Raw genomic sequence first — 26858 nt, forward strand, 5'->3', positions numbered from 1 at the left:
GACTCAGTTTTAGGCAGCGCTAACAGGAGAAGGGAGCTGGTGCAAGCTGCCTCCTGACGAGAGCACCAGCACGTATTGTTTTTTTTTTTTTTTACAAACTAACTGGTAAATACCTCCTATTCCCAGTCTTGAACAGGAAAACAAGGCCTAACACGAAGAATCGTTGTTACCATATTCTGTATGATTTACCTTTTTTAAGCAGCACCCCTGACCCCCCTCCCCCCCCCCCCCCTCTTCCCCTCCCCCAATACATTTTGGCAGGTTTGGCACTGGAGTCTATCTAGGGAAAACAGCGAGGGTGTCACAATTATCACACACTAATTCCGATTACTGTGCAAAGAAGCGTTTGTGCAAGGCTGGAAATGTAGCCCCGAACTTGCAATGAGGACCTACTAGTTTTTAGAGTACATCAGAAGTCTGCTTCCAGACTGCTTTAAGACACAATATTATCCTATAAGGGCGGCAATCAAAAATAATATGTTAAAAAAGTGTTCGTCTACTGACGCTTTGAAAGCTGCCATGAAATGTGACATGAGCTGATGACATGGCAGCCCAAAGGTGTCCGCGCGCACAATACATTTCCACAGCCGTTTCAAGGCAGAGCGCTCTCTGATCCCCCCCGGCTGGGCCATTCCATTAAACCTACCTGAAGAATAGAATTTTCGTTAATCCTAGATATACAAAAACGAGACCCCAAAGATGTTGCTTGGAAACAACATTTCAGTGGCCACCGGAGGAGCCATTTGATCAGTAACACCTTTTATTTCGCTCACAATTGAATGCGCAGTTATTTCCGTAAAGGTCTGTCACTCAGCTGTCCCTCGTGTTTGGCGGGAGCGCAGTACCTGTAAATCCCGGCCGACAGCGACACGCGTAGCCCGCTGCTCGCTGGTATTTGAATTCAGGTGGCAGCTCCGGGGTCCTGCCAGAGCTCTCTGCCCGCGACAGCTCCACGCATTCGCCCCCAGCCAGGCAGGGGTTGCTGAGGCATTCATTTATGTCGGTCTCACACAGTGCGCCTGTGTAACCTGCAATGCAAAATGTACTAGGGTGAAGCTAGTTTTTATGTCTTTTAGTACGACAATTTGTATTCGAATAGTTCACCTTAGATCCAGCATTAACTTTTCGACAAAATTAGAAATTTAGACAGTCGACGTAAGCGTAACATAATTCATTTTAAGGTACTTGGCCATAAGGTTTTATTGCTTAAAGAACATAAAAGCTGGCTTTATCCATCTTCACTCATTTATTTATTGCTTTCGGCATCAGCCTTTTGCACAAAACAAGTGTAAAACAATCTCGAAACAATGCTAAAAAACATTTTTATACGCATTTTAAACCCGATTGCACTTATCTGCCACTAGTCTATCTCTTTATATTTTTTCCTGGGGACCTAACACCCTCAAAGGGCCTTGAGGAAAGGACTGGCAACCAGAATCAGCCCTGACAAACAAGTTCAAATCGGCCCCATACTGCAGGAGGCGATGACTAGAAAGGGCCTAAGGGGACATTCATGGTTCGGTCATGGCTCCCATTCAGCTCTAAAAGCAGCCCCTATCCCTCAGCCATCAGGGGGGTCAGAATGGCCACGGATGCCTTCACACCTTAGTCCCAGTGGCAGCTCCTACCGTAAGGCAGAGGAGCGTCGCCACTGCCAGGCGCAGCAAAGAAAGGAAAAAATAATATGATAATAATGGAATGTTATTATCATTTTATGTTTTCCTCCTGCTGCAGCTGTGCATGAGGAGGCGGAGCTAGATGCAGGGGCGGGGTGGTAGAACACCCCTGGGCACAATGACTGTTTGGCCGGCGCTCTCGGTCAGCCTGAAACAGTCATGCGCACACCCTGTTCTCCATGCAGGATGCATTACAGCCTGCATGGAGAACATGCCCACCCCTCCAGCCCCTGGCTGAGCAGCGTGTCACGGCGCTCTGATCAATCACAACACTGCATTGCAGTGTTGTAATTGGCTTAGTGGTCGGAGCCTTGCTGCCTGCTTCCTGTTCCGACCTGGAGTCTGGCACAGGCAAGCAGGAGAGAAGATGCAGGATCCAACGGCATCAAGGTACTTTTTTTTCTTAAAGCAGCCCATGCCCTCTCCTCTGCCCCCCACCCGCAAGCCATGCCTGCCGCTCCTGCTTAGTCCCCTTTGGCTTTTGTTACCCTATAGCAGTACTTAATTTGCAGAAGAGTAAGTGATGGTGCCTAAAGCGCTGCTCAGAAGCTCCAACTGGTAAAAATGCTCTAAATACCAAGGCTAAAATCTATATCATGCCTCCTTAATCGACTAAAAGACACTCCCTGCCTCTTTATCTCGCAGGCACCTGCTTTCTCCCTTTGTGACGGTTTTTCCTTTTTTTCTCTTGATCCTTCTTTCCCCTTTGTGTGTTTCCCCTCTTTTCCTCTCTGGTAATTTCTTAAGAGGAAAAATAAGTGCCGGGGCCCCAAAATAATCCACCAGCTCAAAGTAAGCACTGCTCTATGGTGGTGTTTATACAGAATATCAGAACCCAATATATTGTGTCAACAATATCGAGGACAAAAATACTGTGAAGGTAAGTTTTAATAAGTAAGTAACGTTTTACTATTTATAACTCCACATATATGTACCTTTATATATATATATATGGTAAAATATGCATACATGTGGAGTTAAGAATTGTAAATCTATACTTACCTATTTGCACTTACCTTTTTTGATATTGATATTTTTGATACAATATTCTGTCCTCACAATACTTTTAATCCTGGTGATTCTGTCATTGATCTCCCTATGGTTCTACAACCGGTCACTGAAAGTAATGGAAATTTTAAAAGTTGTAAGGTTCCCTACCGTGAAGAGAAAGCAAATGTGACCATTTATGCTTTGTGTTAGACCTGGTATCCTTGGTATGGTTTCCCCTGACATTTTGCTTTCTGACCTCCTGTTTTGCTGACATGCTGGCTCAGGATTCTGGGCACTTTACCGCTGCTAACCAGTGTAAAAGTATAGGCCACATGCTCTGTACTCAAAACATGGTAACATTGGCTTATCCGCAATTGGCATATTTAAATTACTTGTAAGTCCCTAGTAAGTGCTCTATATGTGCCCAGGGTGGTACATTAAATCCTACTACTGGGGCTGCAGCAATGATTGTGCCACCCACTCCAGAAGACCAGAAACATGGCTCAGGCCTGCCACTGCTGAGCCTATGTGTGCAGCATTAAACTGCCATTTCAACCTGGCAAGTTAACCTGCTTGCCAGGCCCTAACCTTCCCTTTTATTACATATAAGTCAACCTTATGGTATGCCTAATCACACCTATGGGCAGGGTGCAGTATATTTGAAAGGTAGGAGATGTACGTTTGAGTTTTACCTGTCATGGTAGTGAGAAACTACAAAATCAACTTTTTATTACAAGAAGGCCTATCTCTCCTATAGTTTAACATTTAGATTGCCATAAACTCTGTCTCTGAATCCACGTCTGGGTTAGGTGACAGCTGGGCTTTGTGCATTCCCTCTAGGCATTCCTGAGGTAGATTGGGAGGGTGGAGCTGAAACTTGCACCTGAACAGAGCTGTGCCTGTCCTCTCACAAAGAGCTGCATACACCACTGTAGTGAGTCTGGAACCAAGGCAGAAAAGGCAGGGACCTTGTGATCTTTAAAGGCCTCTTTGAAGTCACCACCATTTCAACGGCACATTTAGGTATAAGTATAGGACCCCTGACACCACCAGATGAGAATTTTGCTGGAACCAAGGATATTTTACCTGGAAGAAGAGCTGCTGTGCTGTAAGAGGGACTTTCACTTTGCTACCTGCATTGCTGTGTTGGCCTGCTGATTGCTAAGCTTCAGAAGGGACTGCAACATTGCTAGCTGCTCTGCTGTGTTGGCCTGCTGCTTCTTGCCCGGGAGTGTCAAATGTCAAACGTTCTTATATAGCGCACAAATCACTGTGAGGTCTCATGGCGCTAGCAACAGACGAAACAGTAGATCAGACAACAATCCGCAACCAGTGGCTACTAAGAAAAAAAAATTGATGCAGTGCAAATTCGATAATGATGCGAGCCTCGGCTATGAGGTTCGACGCAGCACTGATCCGACTCACCGCCGCGAGGCTCGACTTTGACACATCGCTGATCCTTTGATACCGACTGGGAGTCTTGGCACTGACGCATTGACCTGACTGCACAAATCAGAACTGGCGCATTGAGTCTTCAACGCCAACGCTTGCTCCATACAAAGGTACTTTTTCAGCAGGCCCTCCGTGGATTCTGTAGCTGGCCTGCCTTCCATCGCAGTCTGCCTGAACTTTGGATTCTCCCAGATCTAGCGAGACCTCAAGTAACCTTTTAGACTTCTAAACACTGTTACTGGATTTACAGCCTGATTCATCAAGCCGAATTGCGCTCGCAAAGGGCCAGATTCTGAGAATCTGGCCCTTTGCGAGCGCAATTTATGCATTTGGGATTCATCATCCCAAATGCAAAAATCGGTAATTGCTAATTCGCTAAATTGCGAGGAATTACATTTAAGGAATCTCTATTTGAGATTCCTTAAATGCAATTCATGAAGCTTTTGAAAATTGTGAAAATGCAATTTTGGGCCGCTATTTACCGAGAGGTCAGACCTCTCGGTAAATCGCAAAAACTTAGAAAAATGCTTTTAAAAGCATTTTTCTAAGTTGCATGTTGCACACACACATGTTCTTTGGACATGTGTGTGCGCAACACCTGTTTCAATTTGCATTTAAGGGGTGCTACAGGGTGTCGCTATCTTATTTGCGATTAGCTAATTGCTAATCGCAAATAAGGAATACTCCCCATTCATTCCTATGGGCCTTTTGGCCCATAGGAATGAATGGGGAGTTATTCCTTATTTGCGATTAGCAATTTGCTACTCGCAAATAAGGAATGTGTAGGAATCGCTATTTATTTAGCAATTCCTACATGAATACCGTTTTGCGAGTCCTTAATAGCGATTCGCTATGAATCGCTATTAGGGGCTCGCAAAACGGCCCGTTGATGAATAAGGCTGCTAATCTTTAGAAAGTTAATCTCCAGTTCTACCTATTTTATTTTTGTTGTTTTGGTCTTGTTTTACTCAGATAAGTTTTCTCTATTTTTATAAACTGGTGTGTAGTCTTTTAATGGTGTTTTTACTGTTACTGTAATTTAAGTATTGCTCAAATACTTTACACATTGTCTCTTAAGTGAAGCCTGAGTGCTCTGTGCCAAGCTACCAGAGGGTGACCACAGGTTAAATTAAGTTGCGTATCAGACGTATCCTGACTAGGATTGTGGTCCCTACTTAGACAGGGTGAAAACCTCTGCCAATTATAGACCTAATATCTAACATTGGTGATCAGCAGTGAATATAGGACTTGTGTTTGTGCAGTACCTTACAGTAATCCTGTAACTAATTCAATTGTCTCTGCTCCCCCTTGGCATTGTTCTACTCTCTTCAAATGCCATTTTTCATTTTTCTCCCTGAATGGCATTATTGCTTTTTCCTAAAATCATGTCTGATTGTGGTTCTGCATCTGCACCTGCAAGAATGGGGTTTGAGCTGACCAAACTTAAGGGTTACACTATGGCTCAGCTCAGCTCAAGGACTTCTGCAGGGATTTTGGGCTTCCTTTAAAGAGCACTGCCAGGAAGGTGTGAGCTTCAAAAGGCACTGAGAGCCTGGTCAGAAGCCCATGTTGCATTGAGACCCCAGAGGAGGTTGAGTCTAATGAAGAGCTGGATGAGGAGGATGAATTGGACCAGGGTCTAAGACATGGGTACTCACAAACTTTCTCTCGGGGGCCAAAATTATAGTGTGGTTTGTGTCCGAGGGCCGCACCGGTGGGGCGGGGTCAGTGGGGTAGGGGGCGGGGCTAGAGCAACAAAAAAAACTCTTACCATGAGGTTGATCACAGGTCCCTGCAGCGGACGCCTTCGTCCACTGAGCCACCAGACCCGGCATACACACATCTCTCTCTCTCGGTCTCTCTCTCTCTCTCTCTCTCTCTCTCTCTCTCTCTCTCTGTCTCTGTCTCTCTCTCTCTCTCTCTCTGTCTCCCTCCTTCTCTCTGTCTCCCTCCTTCTCTCTAGCTCTCTCCCTCTCTCTCCCTCTGTCTCACTCACTCCCTCTCTGTCTCCCTCTGTCTGTCTCTCTCTCTCTCCCTCCCTCTGTCGCCCTCCCTGTCTCACTCCCTGTCTCCATCCCTCTCCCTCTCTGTCTCCCTCTCCCTTCCTCTGTTTCCCCCTGCCTTCCTCTGTCCCCCACTGACTCCATCTGTCTCCCCCTCCCTTCCTCTGTCTCCCCCTCCCTTCCTCTGTCTCCCCCTCCCTTCCTCTGTCTCCCCCTCCCTCCCTTCCTCTGTCTCCCCCTCCCTTCCTCTGTCTCCCCCTCCCTTCCTCTGTCTCCCCCTCCCTTCCTCTGTCTCCACCTCCCTTCCTCTGACTCCCTCTGACTCCCTCTGTCTCCCTCTCCCTCCCTCCGTCTCCCTCCCTCCGTCCGTCTCCCTCCCTCCCTGTCTCCCTCCCTGTCTCCCTCCCTGTTTCCCTCCCTCTCTGTCTCCCTCTGTCTGTCTCTCTCTGCCTGTCTCCCTCTGCCTCCCTCCCTCTGCCTCCTTCCCTCTGTCTCCCTCTCTCTGTCTCCCTTCCTCTGTCTCCCTTCTCCCTCCCTCTGTCTCCCTTCTCCCTCCCTCTGTCTCCCTTCTCCCTCCCTCTGTCTCCCTTCTCCCTCCCTCTGTCTCCCTTCTCCCTCTGTCTCCCTTCTCCCTCCCTCTGTCTCCTTCCATCTGTCTTCCACTGTCTGTCTCCCACGTCTGTCTCCCTCTTTCTGTCTCCCCCCCACTGTCTGTCGCCCTCCCTCTGTCTCCCTCTCTGTCTCCCTCTCTGTCTCCCTCTCCCTCCCTCTCCCCGTCTCCCTCCTTCTCCCTGTCTTCCTCTGTCTGTCTCCCTCCTGCCTCTGTCTCCCTCCCTCTTTCTGGCTGTCTCCCTCCCTCTGGCTGTCTCCCTCCCTCTGGCTGTCTCCCTCCCTCTGGCTGTCTCCCTCCCTCTGGCTGTCTCCCTCTTTCTGGCTGTCTCCCTTTTTCTGGCTGTCTCCCTCCCTCTGGCTGTCTCCCTCCCTCTGGCTGTCTCCCTCTTTCTGGCTGTCTCCCTCTTTCTGGCTGTCTCCCTCCCTCTGGCTGTCTCCCTCCCTCTGGCGGTCTCCCTCCCTCTGGCTGTCTCCCTCCCTCTGGCTGTCTCCCTCCCTCTGGCTGTCTCCCCCCTTCTGGCTGTCTCCCTCCCTCTGGCTGTCTCCCTCCTTCTGGCTGTCTCCCTCTTTCTGGCTGTCTCCCTCTTTCTGGCTGTCTCCCTCTTTCTGGCTGTCTCCCTCTTTCTGGCTGTCTCCCTCTTTCTGGCTGTCTCCCTCCCTCTGGCTGTCTCCCTCCTGTCTGTCACCCTCCCTCTGTCTCACTCTCTGTCTCCCTCTCCCTCCCTCTCCCCGTCTCCCTCCTTCTCCCTGTCTTCCTCTGTCTGTCTCCCTCCTGCCTCTGTCTCCCTCCCTCTTTCTGGCTGTCTCCCTCCCTCTGGCTGTCTCCCTCCCTCTGGCTGTCTCCCTCCCTCTGGCTGTCTCCCCCCTTCTGGCTGTTTCCCTCCCTCTGGCTGTCTCCCTCCTTCTGGCTGTCTCCCTCTTTCTGGCTGTCTCCCTCTTTCTGGCTGTCTCCCTCTTTCTGGCTGTCTCCCTCTTTCTGGCTGTCTCCCTCTTTCTGGCTGTCTCCCTCCTGTCTGTCACCCTCCCTCTGTCTCACTCTTTGTCTCCCTCTCCCTCCCTCTCCCCGTCTCCCTCCTTCTCCCTGTCTTCCTCTGTCTGTCTCCCTCCTGCCTCTGTCTCCCTCCCTCTTTCTGGCTGTCTCCCTCCCTCTGGCTGTCTCCCTCTCTCTGGCTGTCTCCCTCTCTCTGGCTGTCTCCCTCTCTCTGGCTGTCTCCCTCTCTCAGGCTGTCTCCCTCTCTCAGGCTGTCTCCCTCTTTCAGGCTGTCTCCCTCTTTCTGGCTGTCTCCCTCTTTCTGGCTGTCTCCCTCCCTCTGGCGGTCTCCCTCCTGTCTGTCTCACTCTCTGTCTCCCTCTCCCTCCCTCCCTCTCCCTCCCACTGTCTGTCTCCCTCCCTCTGGCTGTCTCCCTCCCTCTGGCTGTCTCCCTCCCTCTGGCTGTCTCCCTCTTTCTGGCTGTCTCCCTCTTTCTGGCTGTCTCCCTCCTGTCTGTCACCCTCCCTCTGTCTCACTCTCTGTCTCCCTCTCCCTCCCTCCCACTGTCTGTCTCCCTCCCTCTGTCTGTCTCTCTCTCGGTCTCCCTCTCCCCCCCTTTCCCTCCCCCTCTGTCTCCCTCCCCTTTTCCTCCCTCCCAGTGCCCCAGCACATTTATCTGTGAGGGGCTGCCATTACCATAATTCCCTTAAACGGGAGTGCCTGCATCTTGTTCATTGCGACGCCAGGACTGAGAAACGTTGCCTGTTTTTAAAACAATGTGGGTTCTAAAGACACTGCCCTAAGCACTAGCGCTGCTTGTCTGAAGTACCGCAATACTTTGGCACCTTCAATTGCTTACCTGCATTGGACTGAGTGGTCCCAATACTCCTGCACTGCAGGAATTGCCAGCAATAACTTAATAATTACTCGAACCAAAACACACCAGCGCTTCAACATGTGCTGACTACAGGCAAGTTTGGAATGCGTCTACATAACTCAGAAACCTTTTGGATTTGAACACCAGACGGTGTTCCTGGATTCTGCACTTGCTGCTGCTCTCATATTTAATGGAACAAGCCCCGGTGTTACAGTCTTCTTTCCCTCCCTCCCTCTCCCTTTGTCTCCGTCCCATTACCTCCGTCACCCTCTTCACCTCACCCTGCTGTGTGTCAGCCCGGGCTGAGACAGCCTCCTGGCACACACAGCCCCACCCGAGCACTTCACAAGACCATTTGTATGGTAATGAGGCCTTGCTGTATTTAACCTCTTCTTAGACCCCTGCAGCTCCACTGTGACTGTCATTGGAATCACCCGGCGGCCGGCCCCCACAGAGCAGCAGAGTCTCTTAGACTTGCGCGGCTGCAACCAGCAGTGTTTGAAGACACGATGACATTTTTTTTTTAATGCACGGGTACGATGTCTGGAAGGTCGGCGGGCCGCCAGGGAAGGCTTGCCGGGCCGCAGCTGGCCCGCGGGCCGTACTATGAGTACCCATGGTCTAAGAGGAGGCATTGGGCTGCTGTCTGTGGAAGAGGAGGGCAACTTACTACAAGTGTGTCACCTAAAGGCCTGTCCCCAGATGAGCTGGAGTACAGGTGGGAGGAGAGAAAGTTCAAATTTGAGTTGGCAAAGCTCAAATTGGAGAAGGCGAAGGCCATAGAGAAGAAAAGGCTAGCATTGGAGATGACAGAGAGCCAAAAGAGATTGGCTATTGAGGCGAAAATAAATTATGTTGACTCAGGAGCTGAGCCTGAGAGAGCTGGACATCAAAGGCAGGCAGGTTGAGTCCAGCAGTGATGGTGGCATCCTTTCTTCCAAGCCCTCAGACTAGAGTGTCCATGTACCCAAGAGTCTGGTGTTTGATTTTGTGGCGGGAGACAACATAGACAGATGGTTTGAGGCCTATGAAATTTCCCTCCAAATGCACAAGGTCCACAAGGCAGCTTGGGAGGCAAGTCTTTGGAGAGGAGGGACACTTTACTAGCAGGCGAAGGGAGTGAAAGGATGAGGTATCCCCCCATAAAGGAAGCCCTAATCAGGAAGTTTGGTTTATCCCCAGAGAAATGTAGGCAGAAATTCAGGGATAGTCAGAAGATTGACCAAATGACCTGGGTGGATTGTGTGGATTCCCTATGCAAGGCAATGAATGGTAGGGTGAAGGGCAGTGAGGTAAAATATTACCTGGGCCTGTATAATTAGTTTGCAACAGAGCATATGTTTAGTATTTGCTTTTAAGATCTCCATCAACACCTTGTTGATAGTAAGCTCACTGACCTTAGAGAGTTTGCTCAGGAGGCTGAAAGCTGGGTATGCACAAGGGGCCACAGGAAGGTGACTCGATGGGATCACCACAAGGGTAGACAGGGTACTCATCAGAAAAAGAAGTGAACAAAAAGAGTAAGGAGTTCTCTAAAGGGCTCCAAACTAGTTCCGTGGGTCAGGGTTTGCTTCCCCCTGTTGATAAAAAGAAGTAATGGTTCCCTAGGAGTAAGTCTGCAGGGAAGGCTCCTGTGAAGTGCTATGAGTGCCAGCAGGAAGGGCGATGCCAAGTGTCTTAAGCGGGCACAGCCCTCAACCAGTGAGCAGAAAATGGGGTTGGCTAGTGTAGCGCATGGGGAGGAGACTGCCCCAGATAGTTTTGGGGGAGAGTGTAGATTTGAACCGTGTGTCCCTGGGCAATGGAGAGATGGTAAAGAGAACCTACATGCCTGACAATACTAGGAAATACAGTCCGTGGGTGTCTGTCAATGGGTAGAGGGTGGAGGCTCTGAGAGATACAGGAGCCAGCATGACAACCATCAGGGGTCATCTGGTGTTTTCAGAGCAGGTAGTCCCTAACACAGTCCAACAAATTGTTGCTGACAACCCTGATAGCCACTATACTATTGCTCTGTTCCCTATGGGGGGGGGGGGTCTCAAGTCTGCTAAAGATAGGTGTAATTTTGTCCATGTCTTTGGATTGTCTGCTGGGCAACGACCTCAAGTACACCATCTGGAAGGAGGTGGAGTGCAAGTCACACTTGGAGATGATGGGGTTGCCTGAGTGGGTGTGCCTGACCACATGGCCCACGGCAGGTCGTGAGGGTGTTGAGAAGGAATTGGAGCTTGGAAGAATAGCCCAGGTACCTGACAAAAATAAGAAGGGCAAGGGGCATGAGAAACCCGCTCCTGAAATCCCCATGGTCTGGGAGGAGACAGAATATGAGGGGGATGCCCCAGTACATACAGGGGAAGAAGTGGCTGAACTGGGGAACCTGCCTGCACTGACCAACTGGCAGCAGGAAGGGGGTCCCTCCAGGAAAGAGTTCTGCAAGGAGGAGGAGTGCCCTGCTCTTATGGGTCTTCTGCAGAAGGCTAAGGAGCAGGCGGCTGATGATGCCTCTGGACAGCACCTGATCTACATGGGAGAATGATCTCTTGTATAGTGAGCCTAAGGTACCTGAGTCTGGTGCAACATGTGTGTTGGTGGTATCCCATTGTTTTAAGACATTCCTACTGGGTCTGAAACATGATGTGGCAGTGGCAGGAAATTTGGGGCAAGGCAAGACCTTTGACAAGCTTGAAGGTAAAACTGGATGGGATAGTGTTAAATTTGGTCAATTACTACGGTACCATAGAAGATGTTACTGTAGCGCTTGAGGAAATATATCAACTGGTAGCAAATACGGAAGGTATACTGATCCTAGGGGGATATTTTAATTATAGACAGAATCTGGCACTAGATACCTCAAATAAAACAAAATGACAGCTACAGCCTAAAACTGCAAAGTTAATAAAAAGTTTGTTAACAGACTTTGCATTAACGGACCCCTGAAGGCAGGGACACCCCGGTTCCTCCCAATTTATATGTTACTCTTAAAGATATAGACCGGCATCTTGTTTGGATTGTTGTCTTATGGATAAGCTGGTGGCCAATGGTAAGTCAGAAATATTAGCCAATTCCTTTTCTGATCACTCTGTAGTTTCTTTCACATTAAGGTTGAGGATCAAGCCGAGAGAGAGAGAGAGCAAGATGGCAGTTTGATAAATCCCTACTGGAAGATAATACTTGGATGACCCAAACTAACATTTTTATTAGGGAATTCTTCCAGTTTAATGTAAATACTGCCCCAATTTTTGTGCTTTGGGATGCATTTAAGGCCACATTAAGAGGACAGATGATAGCCTATAAGCTCAGGTTAAACAAACAATGCAAGCAAAAGATCTCGGAGTTACAGTCCACAGTAGAGGAAGCTAGACAGAACCTAGATTCTTCAGCAATAGCAGGACATACCTTTAAAACACTACAGCAAGATCTGTTAAAAGCTAGAAATCAGTTGAAGAATTTTTTTTCTGCTAGAGGAGATCATGGGAAGCAAGGTGTATCAACAAAAGGTTTATGAGGAAAGCCAGCATATCAGCAGATTCCTGGCCTGGACTACAAAAAGTAAGAAAGCGGCGCAAATAATCAGTCATGTCAGAAATCCATCTAATGGCTGGCTGGAAGAAGATAAACAGGCAATATCGGAGGTGTTCGTTTCTCATTTTAAACAAATTTATGTGCATACATTGGCAGAAGAGGAGTCAGAATTGGGGTCTTATCTTGAATTACTAGAGTTCCCGGAGATATCTCAGCAGCATACCGAGTCGTTCAATAGTATAATGCAAATGTCAGAAGTCTATGCAGTACTAAAAAGTATGTTCAACGCTAAGGCTAGTGGGTCGGATGGGATGCTGGTCAAAGTATATAAGATATTTCAAGAAGAACTACTTCCTTTTTTAACTAAATTGTTTAATCAGATAAAGGATGGGATAAATATCTCTAATAGTTTTAAGGAGTCATTACTTTTAGTCTTCCTTAAAAAGGATAAAGATGCTCGTGATTCAAATTCCTACCGCCCTATCAGTTTGTTAAATACAGACTACAAACTGTTTATGAAGATCTGAGCTAGAAGGATTGCTCCGTGCGCCCAACAAGTAGTTCATACTGATCAAAATGGTTTCCTTCCGGGGTGGTTAATGGCCACCAATACATACTTTCTCACGCAAGCAGTCGATTATTTTTCGGTTAATAAAATTAAAGCGGACATTTTGATGATGGACGCTGAAAAGTCTTTTGATTTGGTATATTGGTGTGCCTTATTTGCTATTTTGGTTAAGTTTGGTTTTCCCGTTCAGTTGATACATAGGCATTAACAAATTATAAAATCAGGCAGAAGCAAAAATTGGCATCAATGGTGCAGAAGCTGAGAGAATGATTATTAAATGAGGCACGCATCAGGGCTGTCCGTTATCCCCCCTTTTGTTTTCCCTGTTTATTAAACCCCTCACTGTCAAAATTCGTAATAATTTATTGATTGCGCCTCCTATTGAAAGTATGTCCAAAATCAAGTTGTATGCAGATGATATAATCTTATATCTTAAAGCTGGATGGTCTAGCATACAGAATGCAATAGATTAAATTCAGAAATTCAGGATGGTAGGGGGATATGAAGTTAACCAAGCAAAAACAGAAATCCTTACATTTATTTTGATGTTTTCTGATTTCCAGGCTTTCTTACATCCTCGACTGCCACATGCAATCAGATACCTAGGCATTTATGTTACAAATGGGTAAAACCAATTTTTTTCTCTGAATTATACTGCTTTACTAGGGAAAGTGAAACAAATATTAGAAAAGTGGACTTTGCTTAATTTATCATTGATAGGTCAGGTGTCTATGGATAAAATGTCGGTGCTGCCATTGTTTCAGTTTCTCTTTAGTAATCTCTCCTTGAAAATCCCAAGTGGCTATTTTAAGGAATTGAACGAAAGGTTTCGGAAGTTTGTGTGGAATAATAAAGACTTTTGACAGGCTTGTCACCCACTTTTATTGGCCTTAAATGACGAAGGTCTCAGATGCGTTCTGTAGGTCCTTTCTATCCTGCTAGACAAGTGGCTAGTCAGGGGAGAAAGTGCAAGGCCTCCCTGCAACCTTTCCATGTCATTGGGAGTCATTTTCGACGATATGCTCAGCTTCATGGACCATGCAAACAAAGTTGCCTCAATGGCCCATTATAAACTGAAAATGATCAGAAAGATCCGTCCCTTTCTTCCGGAGACTTTAATTAAAACTTTCGTGAGCTCTTTAGTTTTAACCTCGTTAGATTATTGCAACGGTCTATTCCTCAATGCTCAGGTCAGGGTCACAAAAAAACTACAGTCAATTCAGAATGCGGCCGCACGCCTGCTCTCAGGAACCTCGAAGTTCGAATCCATATCAGAAACAATAAGGCAGTACCATTGGCTAACGATCCAAAACAGAATCAAGTTCAAGTCCTTGTGTATAGTTTACAAGGTTTTGAACAATCAAGGACCGCATTCTCTCAAAGACCAACTGAAACTTTATATACCCTCCAGACAGCTCCGTTCTTCCTCCTCGTACCAATTAGTTATTCCTCGATCAAAGAAAGTTTCCTGGGGTGATCGCCGCTTTATAGTGGCTGCCCCCAAACTCTGGAATACTCTCCCTCACAACATCAGGATGAGTCCCTCACTCTATCAATTCCGAAAACTTTTAAAGACATGGCTGTTTAATCAATGAGCCTTTTTTTTGATGAGTATGAAACAGATGAATTATTAGCGCCAAGATGCCCTAGGGTATTCGCTGCGCTCTATAAATGTCAAAATAAATAAATTAGCACTTCTTTTGAGCCAATTGGAATCGACATTCAGGGGTCCCAGTTTCACAAGACAGCCATGGGCAACAGTTTCATTCTGGTCTTGCAGGACCATGCCAGCCGGTACCCGGATGCTATCCCTCTGAGGACAGTGAATGCACCTGTACTGGCCAGGGCACTGATAGGGATCTTTATGTGTGTGGGTTTCTCTAAGGAGGTGGTATGTCACCAGGGTAACAACTTCATATCCAACTACATGAAGGCCATGTTGAAGGAGCGTGGTGTGACCTATAAGTTCACTACTCCTTACCACCCCCAAACCAATGGGTTGGTTGAAAAGTTCAACTGTACCCTCACAGGCATGATAAGGGGTCTACCTGAACCCATTAGGCAAAAGTGGAGTGCCCTCGTGCCATGCCTTTTGTTCGCCTACAGGATTGTCCCACAGAAGTGGGTAGGCTTCAGCACTTTTGTACTTCTATATGGACACCCTGAGAGAGGACCTCTCAGTTTGCTTAAGGAAGGATGGGAGCAAACTCCCTAGAAGCCAATCCCAGGATGTAGTTTGCTATATGCTAGAGTTACACAACCAGACAGCCAGCTTCCAGAAGCACTCACAGGAGAACCTGCAAGCTAGCCCGGAGGACATGAAACAATGGTACACCAGAAAATCACTCTGGTTGTGTTTCAAACGGGTAAAAAAGTGTGGGTAACGGAGCCAGTGAAGCCCCGGGCCCTGCAAGCCTATTGGTCTGTGCCTTATGTGGTGAAGGAGTGCAAGAGTGATGTCACCTGCTTGGTGGACCACAAGGCGTCTATGAACCCTTTGAGTGTCCTGCATGTGAACAGTCTCAAATCCCACTTTGAAAGGTCTGATATTACCAATTCTGGTTACTGATGATGGGGTGAAAGAGGTGAGTGAACTTACATACAAGGAGCAGGATGTATTAGTGGAGAGTGTCAGCCAATCTTTTTATTTTCTTTAATCACCTTTTTTCCTAATAAATAAGCGTACCTCAATAAAGATGATTCAAAGAATTTTCACTCACTATTTTCTGAGCACTTAATTCAAAACTTTCTCTGGACACTACTGCGAATCCAGTGGTCACCTCTGGGTGGAGGTTCGTATATCAGAAAACAAAACCCTATGATGATGCACTAGCGCAACGTAATAGCGGAGAATCAAGATATACCGCTACACCATCTATGTGCTTGTATGAGGGTTTTTATGAAGGGCATTGAGTACTAAGAACCCTGGCTATGTAGTTACAAGTGGTCCATTCTCCCCCTAAATGATTTTTTGACCCTACAGAATATGCATAATGTTTTGCCGGAACAAGGGTGAAATTTGTCAGAAGGGGACATATATGGCTCAAGAAGTTGTTAAAACCGATTGGCATCCCACTGACTGTCCTTTTTAATGTATTTTCCATTGTTTGATCTAGGTTGGGAATCTTCTATGTGCTATCTTTGTTTTGCTTCTTGTTTCTCTACAAAAAGACTGATTTATAATAAGAATTGGCAAAGCCAACTGGTCTCATCTATTGGCTATGCCACTGCTGCTCAGCATCAACAAAAAGAAAGAAATGTTTATTGCAGATGCTGAACAGCATCAACAAAAAAAGTGCAATAATGTATATGTGCATATGCATCTTCACAAATATGCTCGTATGCTTCATTATGAGGCTACAGCAACCCCTGTGTTAAGATACATATGTGCATCACAACACTTGGGTACACATTGCTCGATGATGCAGCAGCCATTTTGTTTTAAAAGAATTGCCATTTCAAGACATGTGCTGCTCATCGAGGAGGGATGATTAAAAAACTTAATAAACTTTGTGCTATAGCACATTTTTACAAAGGAGCAGCAAAGTCACAAAGTGCAGCTGCTGGGACCTCGTAAAAGGTAAATAAGTAAATAAATAAATAAATAAATAGAGGTGGAGAAGCAATGGAGAGTGTGAGGTATCAAGCTGCGGCAGTAAGCAGGGTATGGCAGGGAATTATAGTAGGCCCTGTAGCGTAGGACAGGAAGGGGATGGAGGAAGCAACAGCTGCACTGGGCCAACAAAAACACATGGACTGCCATTGAATGATAAAAACAAAAGGAACAAGTAGTTCCTTGAATGTAAGCAGCCATAAAACGCACGTTATCCAATCAAAAGGATGGTAAACGAGCTGTGCTTTATGGGAGAGACAAGCGTAAGAAGAGAAGAGCCAGTGAATTAGAAGCAAGCAAATTAGATTGACAAGAAAGTCAACCAATGGCAAGCAACGAGGCGCTGGATTAGAGGGGCGTGGCCAGCCAGCCAACATGGCAGACGCGAGCTCTTAGCGCTCCGACCGAAAACCCCTAATTCTCCTGCCATTTCTCCTTTAGAGGTGTCTTTTACATCTGCAAAACGCGGGAATGGTGAGGGGACGCAGCGGGGAGCCTGTGAAGCCCGGTGGTCCCCGATTGTGAGGCGCTGAGGAGAGGGCTGCAGTCTGGCCGAGTGGCGCAGCTTCGGAGGAGAAGGAGCGAAAAGTGCTCCGGGAACCAACGGCTGCCGACGGAGCCTGAGACGGCACAGTGACGCTGTCAGGGGCGTTGAAAATCTGTCCCTGTGTTGCCCCGGCGGTGTATGAAGTCCTGACGAGGCTACACATGAGGTGTGCTGCGGAGGTGTAGCGGACATTCCCCCCTGCCTAAAGCCACTATCGGGCGCTGTGAGGTAAGGCGGGCCCGGGACGGGAGGCGGCCGCATGGAGGCGGTGGGACGCAAGTGGCGGTGGCCTAATCTGCGGCTGGGAGCCGGTGGAATGCTGAATGCTGGAGGGAGGTGCAGTGTGGCTCCGGTTGAGAAAGTGCACCGGGTGCCCTCGGAGGAGTCAGCTGCTCCTAAGTCTCGAGGCGGGGGCGCTGGGGGCCGGGCCCTGTACTACCCGGGTGCTGAGGCCTGATAAGCGCTGCGGGCCCACCCGCTCCTCACAGATCTGGAACACTGAGGTGAGGCACAAAACTTGAGGCAGGAAGAGAGCCTGCGACGGCAAAGAGGCGCCGGGGGAGGCCCTCTAATCCGCGGCTGAGAGAGGCGAACATCTGAGGCCCGGTGGGTCGATTGTGGACTGACTGAGAATGGGGTGCTGAGGCCTGGGTGTGAAGTGGGGCCTAGGTTGGGGAAACTTGACCCAGGAGATACCGGCTAGCCCTGTGACCTGCGGACATGACGCACGTTTGCTATGGGAGGACCAACTAGAGCTTCTGTGGGAGCTGACATACCTGGCAGACAGGGCGGCGCAGACTGTGGTGAAGTGTCCGGCCAGTGAGCGGGCCACGAGGAGAGGAGCGGGCGATTGGTGCCCCCCCCCCGGCTACAGCGTAAGCGAGGTGCCGCTCTGTACCAGGAGGAATAATTGAGGCGTAGCCGCCCAGACCGTAGGGACCGCAAGACTGTTGTGTTTGAAGTACTCAGGGAATGCTCGCTGGCAAGGACTGAGCCGTTGCGAGCTGGAACAGTGTGTTTTGGGCGCCATTTTGAGGGTTGCGCCATTTTGAGCAGAACTGTGGCTGAAGTGGTGTGCCCCTGGCGCGTGAATCGCACCAGCATAACGGAAGCCCCAGGCGGTCAGAGGTGCCATAGGTGAGCTGTGCCCGCAACCTCTGCGAACTCGCAGCAACTGTCAGCCAGGTGCGCCAAGCGGACCGGGCTGAGTCAGACAAGGAGGCGGGAACAGAAGTGTGGCGCCCTGGGTCCGCGAAGGAGGCAGAGGTCAAACCTTTGTGCTGCAACGAGAAGGAGCGCTACAGGCTGTAATCTCGCAGGGCTGGTGGCTAGTGCAGCGTGACTGGTCCCCCGACGTCATCGGCACCTACCACTGTGGGGGGGGGGGAGTCCCTTCTGCTGACGGCATTGACGACGGACCGGCAGGGCTGACTCCCCTTCCGACAGCAGGCAGAGACCTAAGTTCTGTGGCCTGCAGCAGATCACGCCCGCCTGAACTGCAGCCCGTCTACGGATGCCAACGGCGCAGCAGCTAGTGATGGGCTGACTACGGGACAAGTCGCAGCATGGACAGCCGAGGGCTGGCAGCCTTGACACTTCGCTGGGGCATCAGAGTGGAAACATGGTACTCCAGGCGACGGCCCTTGCAGCCAAAATGGACACTGTGCTTGCAGCGGTGGAAGGGATCGGCCCCACCTTGCAGCAAACCAAGGAGTCCCTAGAGACACGAATCGATAAAGTCACGTCGGATTTCACCCTTCTCCACGCCGATCATCGTAAGTTAGCGGAGTCGGTGGCCTCGCAAGGTCAAACACTCCAGGAGATCCAACCTGTGGTCCAGAACCACACTACAGCACTCCAAGACATGATAGACCGAGTCCACGCGCTTAAAGACCACATAGAAGGGCGCTCTCGGCACAACAACGTCCGTGTGGTGGGCCTTCCGGAAGGTGAGGAGTGCAGAAACCCGGAGCAGTACGTCGAGAACTGGTTGCGCGCCCTCCTGCCTCAGGGAGCGATATCACAGCAGTCTGTGGTGGAAAGGGCGCACAGAGTGCCAGCACAGAAGCCCAGGCCGGAAGCTCGACCTCGCCCGTTTCTCTTTAAGCTCCTTAATTATCGGGACAGAGACATGGTGCTCCGCAAAACCAGGAAACTGGACGACCTGACTGTGGGAAACGGTCGGGTAAAGTTCTTCCCGGACTACACGGCAGCGGTGCAGAGGCGGAGGAGCAACTATATGGCAGTGAAGCGTCAACTAGTAGAACTGGAACTGCCTTACTCCCTACCGTTCCCGTCCCGCCTGAGGGTGGTCTTGAAGGAAGGTACCCGTTTCTTTGATGACCCGTCGGACATCTGGGACTGGTTAGAGGAGACGGGGCAGTGGACAGGAACGAGACCCCCAGACCTGGAGGACAGCGGTGGGCCAGAAAGGAGGTCGAGACAGCGCAGAAGGCGGCGAGCGCATCAGGCACGAGTCCGGGCCCAGTCGCACCGAGTCCAGAGAAGATCAGGATGGAATGTCAGGAAGCTCTTGAGGCAGTGGCAACCCTTGGGACAGTGAACAGCAATAGCCGCATGGAGTCTCACACACGCAGTTACCCGGGCACCAGCAGCTCGTCATCTCCATCCACTGTGTTCTTCGAAGACTTGAACCTGCCTGTGGTGACGCCTCAGACGGCGGACCAGATAATGTGATAACGTGATGCTATGTTGCTTCTCCCCATGGCTTGCAAGCATATGTAAACTGCGCACTGTTTTAGCTTTCATAGGCCCGCGCACATACTGTTGGAATGCATTGCATGTTGAAGGCGTTTTTGACATTTAGCGCAATGCCTGACTGTGGCGTTGAGACAGATCGCTGCCAGGGGGGGTGGGACATGCTGTGCAGATGCTTCCATGGCAGGCTCCTACCGCTGCGGACTGCACCGGGCCTTCGGGATCGGCTAGCACACAGCTCATTACACACCTCTTGCGAGCACAGGAGACTTGAGACAGGGGAACAGTACAGATTAATTGTTGACATCACACACACACCCCGCTAGTCGTTGCACTGATCTAGCCCACCAATCTATGTGTTTTACCTTGAGGTTTGGACGCATGCCCTTTCGGGGATACGCCCCATTAGTTACATTGTTAGTGGTTACTCTTTTGTTTAAGTTGCAGCACACCAATATGCTCCCCTTGGATGTATGACGTTATAACGCATACTTTTAGCACGCATACCTTTACAACGCAATTTTTACAACGCAGGATCCATTACAACGAACTACCATTACAACGCATTTTTTTACATCGCAGATGCCATTACAACGCATACCATTACAACGTAAGTATTGGTAAGTATATATTATTTTTAAAAATGTAAATAATTAAAATGAATATAATTTAATTTAATTTAATTTTAGTTTTATTTTATTTAAAACCCAAACCTACCCCTAAAATACCCCTGTACCCCAAAACTCAAACCTACCCCTGAACCCTAAAAATACCCCTGTACCCCAACACCCAAACCTACCCCTGAACCCTAAAATACCCCTGTACCCCAAAACCCAAACTTAGCCCTGAACCCTAAAAACCCAAACCTAGCCCTGAACCCTAAAAATACCCCTGTACCCCAAAACCCAAACCTAGCCCTGAACCCTAAAAATACCCCTGTACCCCAAAACCCAAACCTAACCCTGAACCCTAAAAATACCTCTGTACCCCAATACCCAAATCTAGCCCAGAACCCTAAAATACCCCTGTATCCCAAAACCCTAAATAAATTCTATTATTTTAATAAATTACCAAATTAGCAAAAATAATTAATTAGAACAAATAATACTCTAGTATTATTTTTAAACCAAAAACAAAAGTTTAATTAATTCCTTTTTTTTTAATTAACACAGTATTTTCAAAAATTACAAAAACAGTTATAATAAATCTAAAATCAAATAATATTTTAAAGTTATTTTACATTTAACATACTTTTTAATATAATGCGTTGTAAAAGTACATGCGTTGTAAAGGTACTTGCGTGGTAAAAGTATGCGTGGTAAAAGTATTCGTGGTAAAAGTCTTTACGTTGTAATAGATGCGTGGTAATGGTATTGCGTGGTAAAAAATGCGTGGTAAAGGTTGTATACCGCTCCCCGTGGATCACGGCCTGACCCTCCCGACATGGCCCCTTTGACTTGTGCGGCGATGACTTACCCAGGCACATGATGTACACTAACATTGTGACTTGGAACATACGTGGTTTGCACACACCGTCGAAGCGCTACTCCATTTTTTCCTACCTGCAGCGACACTCTGTAGGGGTTGCCCTCTGCAGGAAACTCACATGACCCTGACAGAACTTGACAAGCTTCGTAGGCGTTTCGAGGGGGAAAATCTATGGTATGAACTTCTTGGCGCATACACTGGGAAACCTGATCTGGGTGAGTGCGGGCATCCCCTTTCTATGTGAAGAAGCAAAGGTGGATAGAGAGGGCAGGTATACCCTAGTACGGGGGAATGGTCCGGAGGTGCTATTAGGATAATTGTATGCCCCGAACATAGACCAGCCATCCTTCCTAGCGCAGCTGACCCAGGTCCTCCACCCTTATGTTGGGCTCCCTTGGCTGCTTGGTGGGGATTTTAATATGGTACTAGATGTTCAATTGGACAGGTATTTTCCCCCTCCGTGCTGTAGCGGTAGCGTCCAATACGCAGGCGTTCAGGGACTGGCTATCACACTGGGCGTTACAGGATCTGTGGCGAGAACTGCACCCAGACAACAGAATTTATTTTTACTACTCAGCAGTCCATGGCTTACATGTTCGTTTGGATAGGATAGTGGGTTCCCAGTCCCTGCTCCCGCTTATTGCCCAATCAGAATATCTGGGGAGGACACACTCCGATCATAATCCCCTGTGGTTTCAGGTCAGCTGGGAGGCAGAACGCCCGCCCGTCCCTACGTGGCGGCTGCAGCCTAATGCACTAGAAGTTTCAGAGTTTTGCTCGTCTCTGAGCACAGCTATCCTTGCATATTTCGATGCCAATGAAGGGACAGCAAGCAATGCCATGGTAGAATGGAATGCTCAAAAAGTAGCCATCCGGGGGCATTGCTTGGGGGCTACATGGAACATATGCACGATGCTCTCAGCCTCCCTATGTTAGGAGCGGGAGGGAGAAGGAGGGGGGAGGCACTCACATAAACTGGGGGACCCTTGCGCCCAACATGCGGAGCTTCTGGAGAGGTTGAGGTGTCACAACTACGCAGCGCACACGGCCAGAACGCATGCCAGGGCAGACAGAGCAGGCCCTCTTCTGGCCTGGTTGATAAAACAAGAGGGGCGCAGTGCCCCGATAGGAGCTCTCAGCACAACGGGTGGAGGGATGGTATACACGCAGTGCGAAATCCACCGTGCCCTAACAGACCACTACACACAGTTATACAGGACCCAGGGCATTGGCCCCCAGGCACATCTTAGAAGAGTTCTTGGACTCTGTCCAACTGCTCATGGCTCCCGAGGAGCAGAAGGAAACCCTCAATGCGTCTATCACATTGGAGGAAGTTGAGGATTCGATCCAGATCATGGCGTCCGGGAAACCCCCCAGGCCGGACGGCTAGTCCGCCGAATACCATAAAGCATATCGGGAAACCCTGACGCCACTACTTCACCAGTTATATACCGTGGCGGTGGAGGAAGGGTCGCTGCCCCCTTCTATGCTGGGGGCGTTCTTGGTCTCCCTACCTAAGCCGGACAGGGCCCCTACCGATTTGAGCTCATATAGGCCTCTGGCGATACTAAACGTGGAGTATAAGATCTTCGCAAAGATGTTAGCGGAAAGGTTTGCGCCAGTGGTCCCCCACTTAATCCACACTGACCAAAATGGGTTTGTCCCTGCGAGATCCACGTCATTGAACCTTCGGAGGTACTTCAGGGTGGCAGATGAGGCCACGCAGGAGTGGCCCAGGGCGGGATGCCTGATTCTGGACCTGGAGAAGGCGTTTGGTTGCGTAGAATTGGGCTACCTATCGGCAGTGTTGGCATGCTACTGGTTAGACATAGGGTTCCTCCGCTTGGTTGACCTATTATACAGGAACCCTGTAGTCTGGGTGCAATTAGGCCCTTACATCTCGGAGGCGATGGGCCGAGGCACCAGACAGGGGTGCCCTCTGTCACCGCTGCTGTTTGCGCTAGCAATCGAGCCCGTGGCCGTAGCTATACGCACGACTCTCAACGATGGTATCCCGATGGGAGACGCAGTCCATCAGGTATCACTCTACGCTAACGACCTGCTGGTGTTCGTGAGGGATGTGGGGCACATACCCGAGCAGCTGGCCCAGCTGCTGCACACCTTTGCTGCCGTCTCGGGGCTCCGAGTGAATGCGGGCAAATCCTGCCTTTATGCCTTCAGTGAAGGAACGGAGGATACGGAATACACCTAGGAGGTACGCGAGTACAGTGGAAAGAGGGTACCTTCAGATACCTGGGGATACAGATCTATCGCCACCCAGCTGACCTTCTCGATGGGAACCTTCGGAGGGCGGTTGCAGTGCTCAGGTCACAGATACGCTTCTGGAACACACTCCCACTGACGACCACGGGCAGAGTGGCGCTAGCTAAAATGATCATGCTTCCCCGCCTCCTGTACTAATTTGCCAACGTGCCATTGTACATTCCGGCCTCCTTCTTTACCATGCTTACTAGGATGCTGCGGGACTTTATATGGGGCACCTCTAGGCATAGGCTGGCGCTAGCAAAGTTGTACCTGCCAAAGGACTGAGGGGGCCTGGCTGCGCCTTGTTTTGAACACTACTACTTGGCCGCCCAGTTACAATGGGTCGCTCGTTGGTTGGCAGAGGAAGAGACGACACAGCCACAGTAATGCCACCTTACTCACTAGAGCCGTATAACCAAACTTTTTCACCCCATAGCTGCGGTTGAGCGTCCAATGCGGCTCCTCCTGGCGGTGGCATACAAGTGCTACCGAAGGGCCTTATATCTCACTCGCAACACGGTCCCCTACGCGCCGGCTATACCCCTGGAGGGCTCGCCTAGTGGTGGAGGGGTGCTCACGGCCTCTATGCTTGTGGAATGGCAGGAGGCAGACATCCATACACTCGGGGACCTATTCAAGGAGGGGGAGCTCACCACATACGAGACGCTGGTAACAGAGATGGAGCTCCCCCCGGGGGGTTCCTGATGCACCGCTCGTTGATAGCAAAGCTGACCGCTAGGTGGGGAGACGTAACTACGGAGCCCAGACAACATTTAACCATGCAGTATCTACATGTTATGGGGAGGGGCAGACATCTGGTTCGCTGGTTTGCGGCATCCTTAAGGGAGCACGTGGCAGTTAGTTTAGGTGGTACAAAAGGGGGTGGTGATGGACAGAGCATCTGAACCAATCAAACACTCACACCCAGTCAACAGATCTGGGTTTAATCCTTCACCGTTCTTTAGCCCACTCTGCCACCCCAGTTCAGACATGGCCATATGCAAATCAGTCTGACCCTGTGCCTCATGGGAACAGTCCAGCCCGAACTGCCAAGCCATGCCTTCCCTGGACCGGAAACAAGCTTCCGAGGACCGGTTTCTGGCATTTCAGCCGCCTTCAGCCCGGCTTGCTTGAATTCAGTGGAAAAGTGAGCAAGGGACTCACGTCTGAGCATACCCTGCCAACTTATGGCGAACAAAGTGGTACAAAAGGGAGTGGTGATGGACGGAGTATCTGAACCAATCAAACACTCACACCCAGTCAACAGATCTGGGTTTAATCCATCACCGTTCTTTAGGCCACTCTGCCACCCCAGTTCAGACATGGCCATATGCAAATCAGTCTGACCCTGTGCCTCATGGGAACAGTCCAGCCCGAACTGCCAAGCCATGCCTTCCCTGGACTGGAAACAAGCTTCCTAGGACCGGTTTCTGGCATTACAGCCGTCTTCAGCCAGGCTTGTTTGAATCCAGTGGCAAAGTGAGCAAGGGACTTAGTTTAGGTCCCCTTAGAGGCAAATGAGAGCTGGACTTGGGGCGGCCACTAGCGGACAAGGAATGGGTGCTTAAAAGCCTGGTCCGCATCCCCAGAAACATGCGATTTCGTCAGATCCAGCTTTTTACTGTCCACAGGACCTTCCTCACGACCGAGTTGATTAACAAGTACTTCTGCCATGATGATGTGCTCTGCCCCAGGTGCAATAAGTTAGGGGCGGGATTCCTACATATGCTGTGGAGCTGCCCTGAGCTGGGCACTTACTGGCACTCAATCAGCGAGCTGCTGCGGAGTTGCACAGGTCAAACCATACCCTTTGACTGGCCTAAGTACATCCTGCATCATTTTAAGAGACCCCCCAAAGAAAAGGTGTCATCCCGTTTTCTGGATCTAGGGCTAGTGGTAGCAAAGCGCCTCCTCACAAGGAGGTGGAAGGCACACGACTCGCCATGTGCAAGGGCATGGAATTCTTCCTTTCAGGTGTGGGCCAGAGCCGAGTGGACTGCCATCCGCAGGGAGGAAACACTAGGGATCCGGAGGGAACCCATAGCGGCACACTGGGAGCAGATGCTTGGGGCGCTACAACAGATGGACAAGATGGGGGGCACAAGTGACACGGAAAGGGAGGAAAGTGCGCACGCGGGTGGATGCATGTCCCAGGCTGTTCTCCTGCCGGGATAGTCTGATACTCTTTACTCCGGCTGTACTAGAGCATAAAGACAACTATGATAGTGTGGCCACGGATAGGGAGTGCGTGCGTTGGTTGAGGGGTGGGCGGAAAGTCGGGGTGGAGGGGGGGAAAGGGAGTTGGTTAAACATGAGGTTTCTGCTGCCACAGTTAATGTTTCTTGTTTTATAAATACACTGTCTGTTTGCATGTCCAAGATGGAAGGCCAGCCCGAAGCTGCACGGGCCATTGAGAGGTCAACACCCGGGTCATCATAGACAGCCTCAGAGTCAGCATCAGGGCTGGTGTACCGTAGTCCAGTTCACCCTGGGCGAACATCTGCGGCTCTATTCATTACCAAACTTGAATGCAAGTAACATACCATGACCATGTGTTAATGCATTGACGAATGATCTGCCTTGAATTTGAGCTTTTATAACTGATGTTTATGCTGTAAATTGTGACTTTAAAACAATAAAAACAGATTTGACGAAAAAAACAAAAAAAAAACGAGGCGCTGGATTAGGCATCTAGGACAATGTGTTAATTGTACGGAATATTGTTTGAATTATACATTAAAATAACACAACTACTGTGAAATTCAAGGGCCGTACTACATAAAGTGCCCAGAGGGTGTAATGGGGATGGATATGCGCTCACTTTCAGCACCCTCGAGGACTTGGTATTACGGAAGGGTGCACTGCGCTTGCCCGAGGCTACGCAGTGGCCATTGAGAGGGCGGGCCATTAGTCGGTGAGGGCTGTCCCGCCCCCATAAACAGAACCGGATGTTCAGTCTCCTCCTTCCCATGGGGAGGAGGTGGCTGCTGGACATCCTCGTCCGGGGCAGCAGGGAGGGGCCTCCCAGGGTACTTAGGTCCCTGCACCTCCTGTGAGGGCCTCTTTGCCGCCCGGACGCCGTCGTGTGCAGCAGGACACTCTTTTGCAGGACACTCTTCTCCTCTCTGAGGTGAGCTAGGCCGTGCCCGGCCCATTTCCCCCCCCCTTCCCCTCCGCCTGCTCCCTCACCGAGTCGTGAGCGTGGCGAGGCGGCCCATCACGTGTGGGCTGCTGTGGGGGGGGGATGTCCTGTGTCCTGTTCCCCGTGAGTGAGGCCGTGCCCGGCCCATTTCCCCCCCCCTTCCCCTCCGCCTGCTCCCTCACCGAGTCGTGAGCGTGGCGAGGCGGCCCACCACTGTGGGCTGCTGTGGGGGGGGGGGTGTCCTGTGTCCTGTCCCCCGGTGGCCTTTGGGTGTGGAACGGCCATACCCACGCCCTGCCCCCCCCCCCCTCCATGCCGAATGCCCTTCTTGTCGGGCGGCGCAGCACTTGATCGGGGGGGGGGAACCGCCGGCCTTTCCGGTGCCCCCGCGTGTGGGCTTGCTCCTTTGTTGCG

At 49.8% G+C, this 26858-nt stretch overlaps 1 protein-coding gene across 1 annotated transcript in view; it reads right to left on the reverse strand.

Annotated features, from left to right (window-relative positions):
- CRB1 (crumbs cell polarity complex component 1) overlaps positions 1 to 26858 on the reverse strand; it is an 878642-nt gene that overhangs the window by 397963 nt on the left and 453821 nt on the right. Inside the window, exon 5 of the mRNA XM_078644026.1 lies at positions 846 to 1028. Within this exon, the coding sequence (XP_078500152.1) occupies positions 846 to 1028 (183 nt within the window). The remainder of the gene's footprint in view (positions 1 to 845; positions 1029 to 26858) is intronic.

Source organism: Lissotriton helveticus, chromosome 1_1 (genome assembly GCF_964261635.1).
Source record: "Lissotriton helveticus chromosome 1_1, aLisHel1.1, whole genome shotgun sequence".
Taxonomy (NCBI): domain Eukaryota; kingdom Metazoa; phylum Chordata; class Amphibia; order Caudata; family Salamandridae; genus Lissotriton; species Lissotriton helveticus.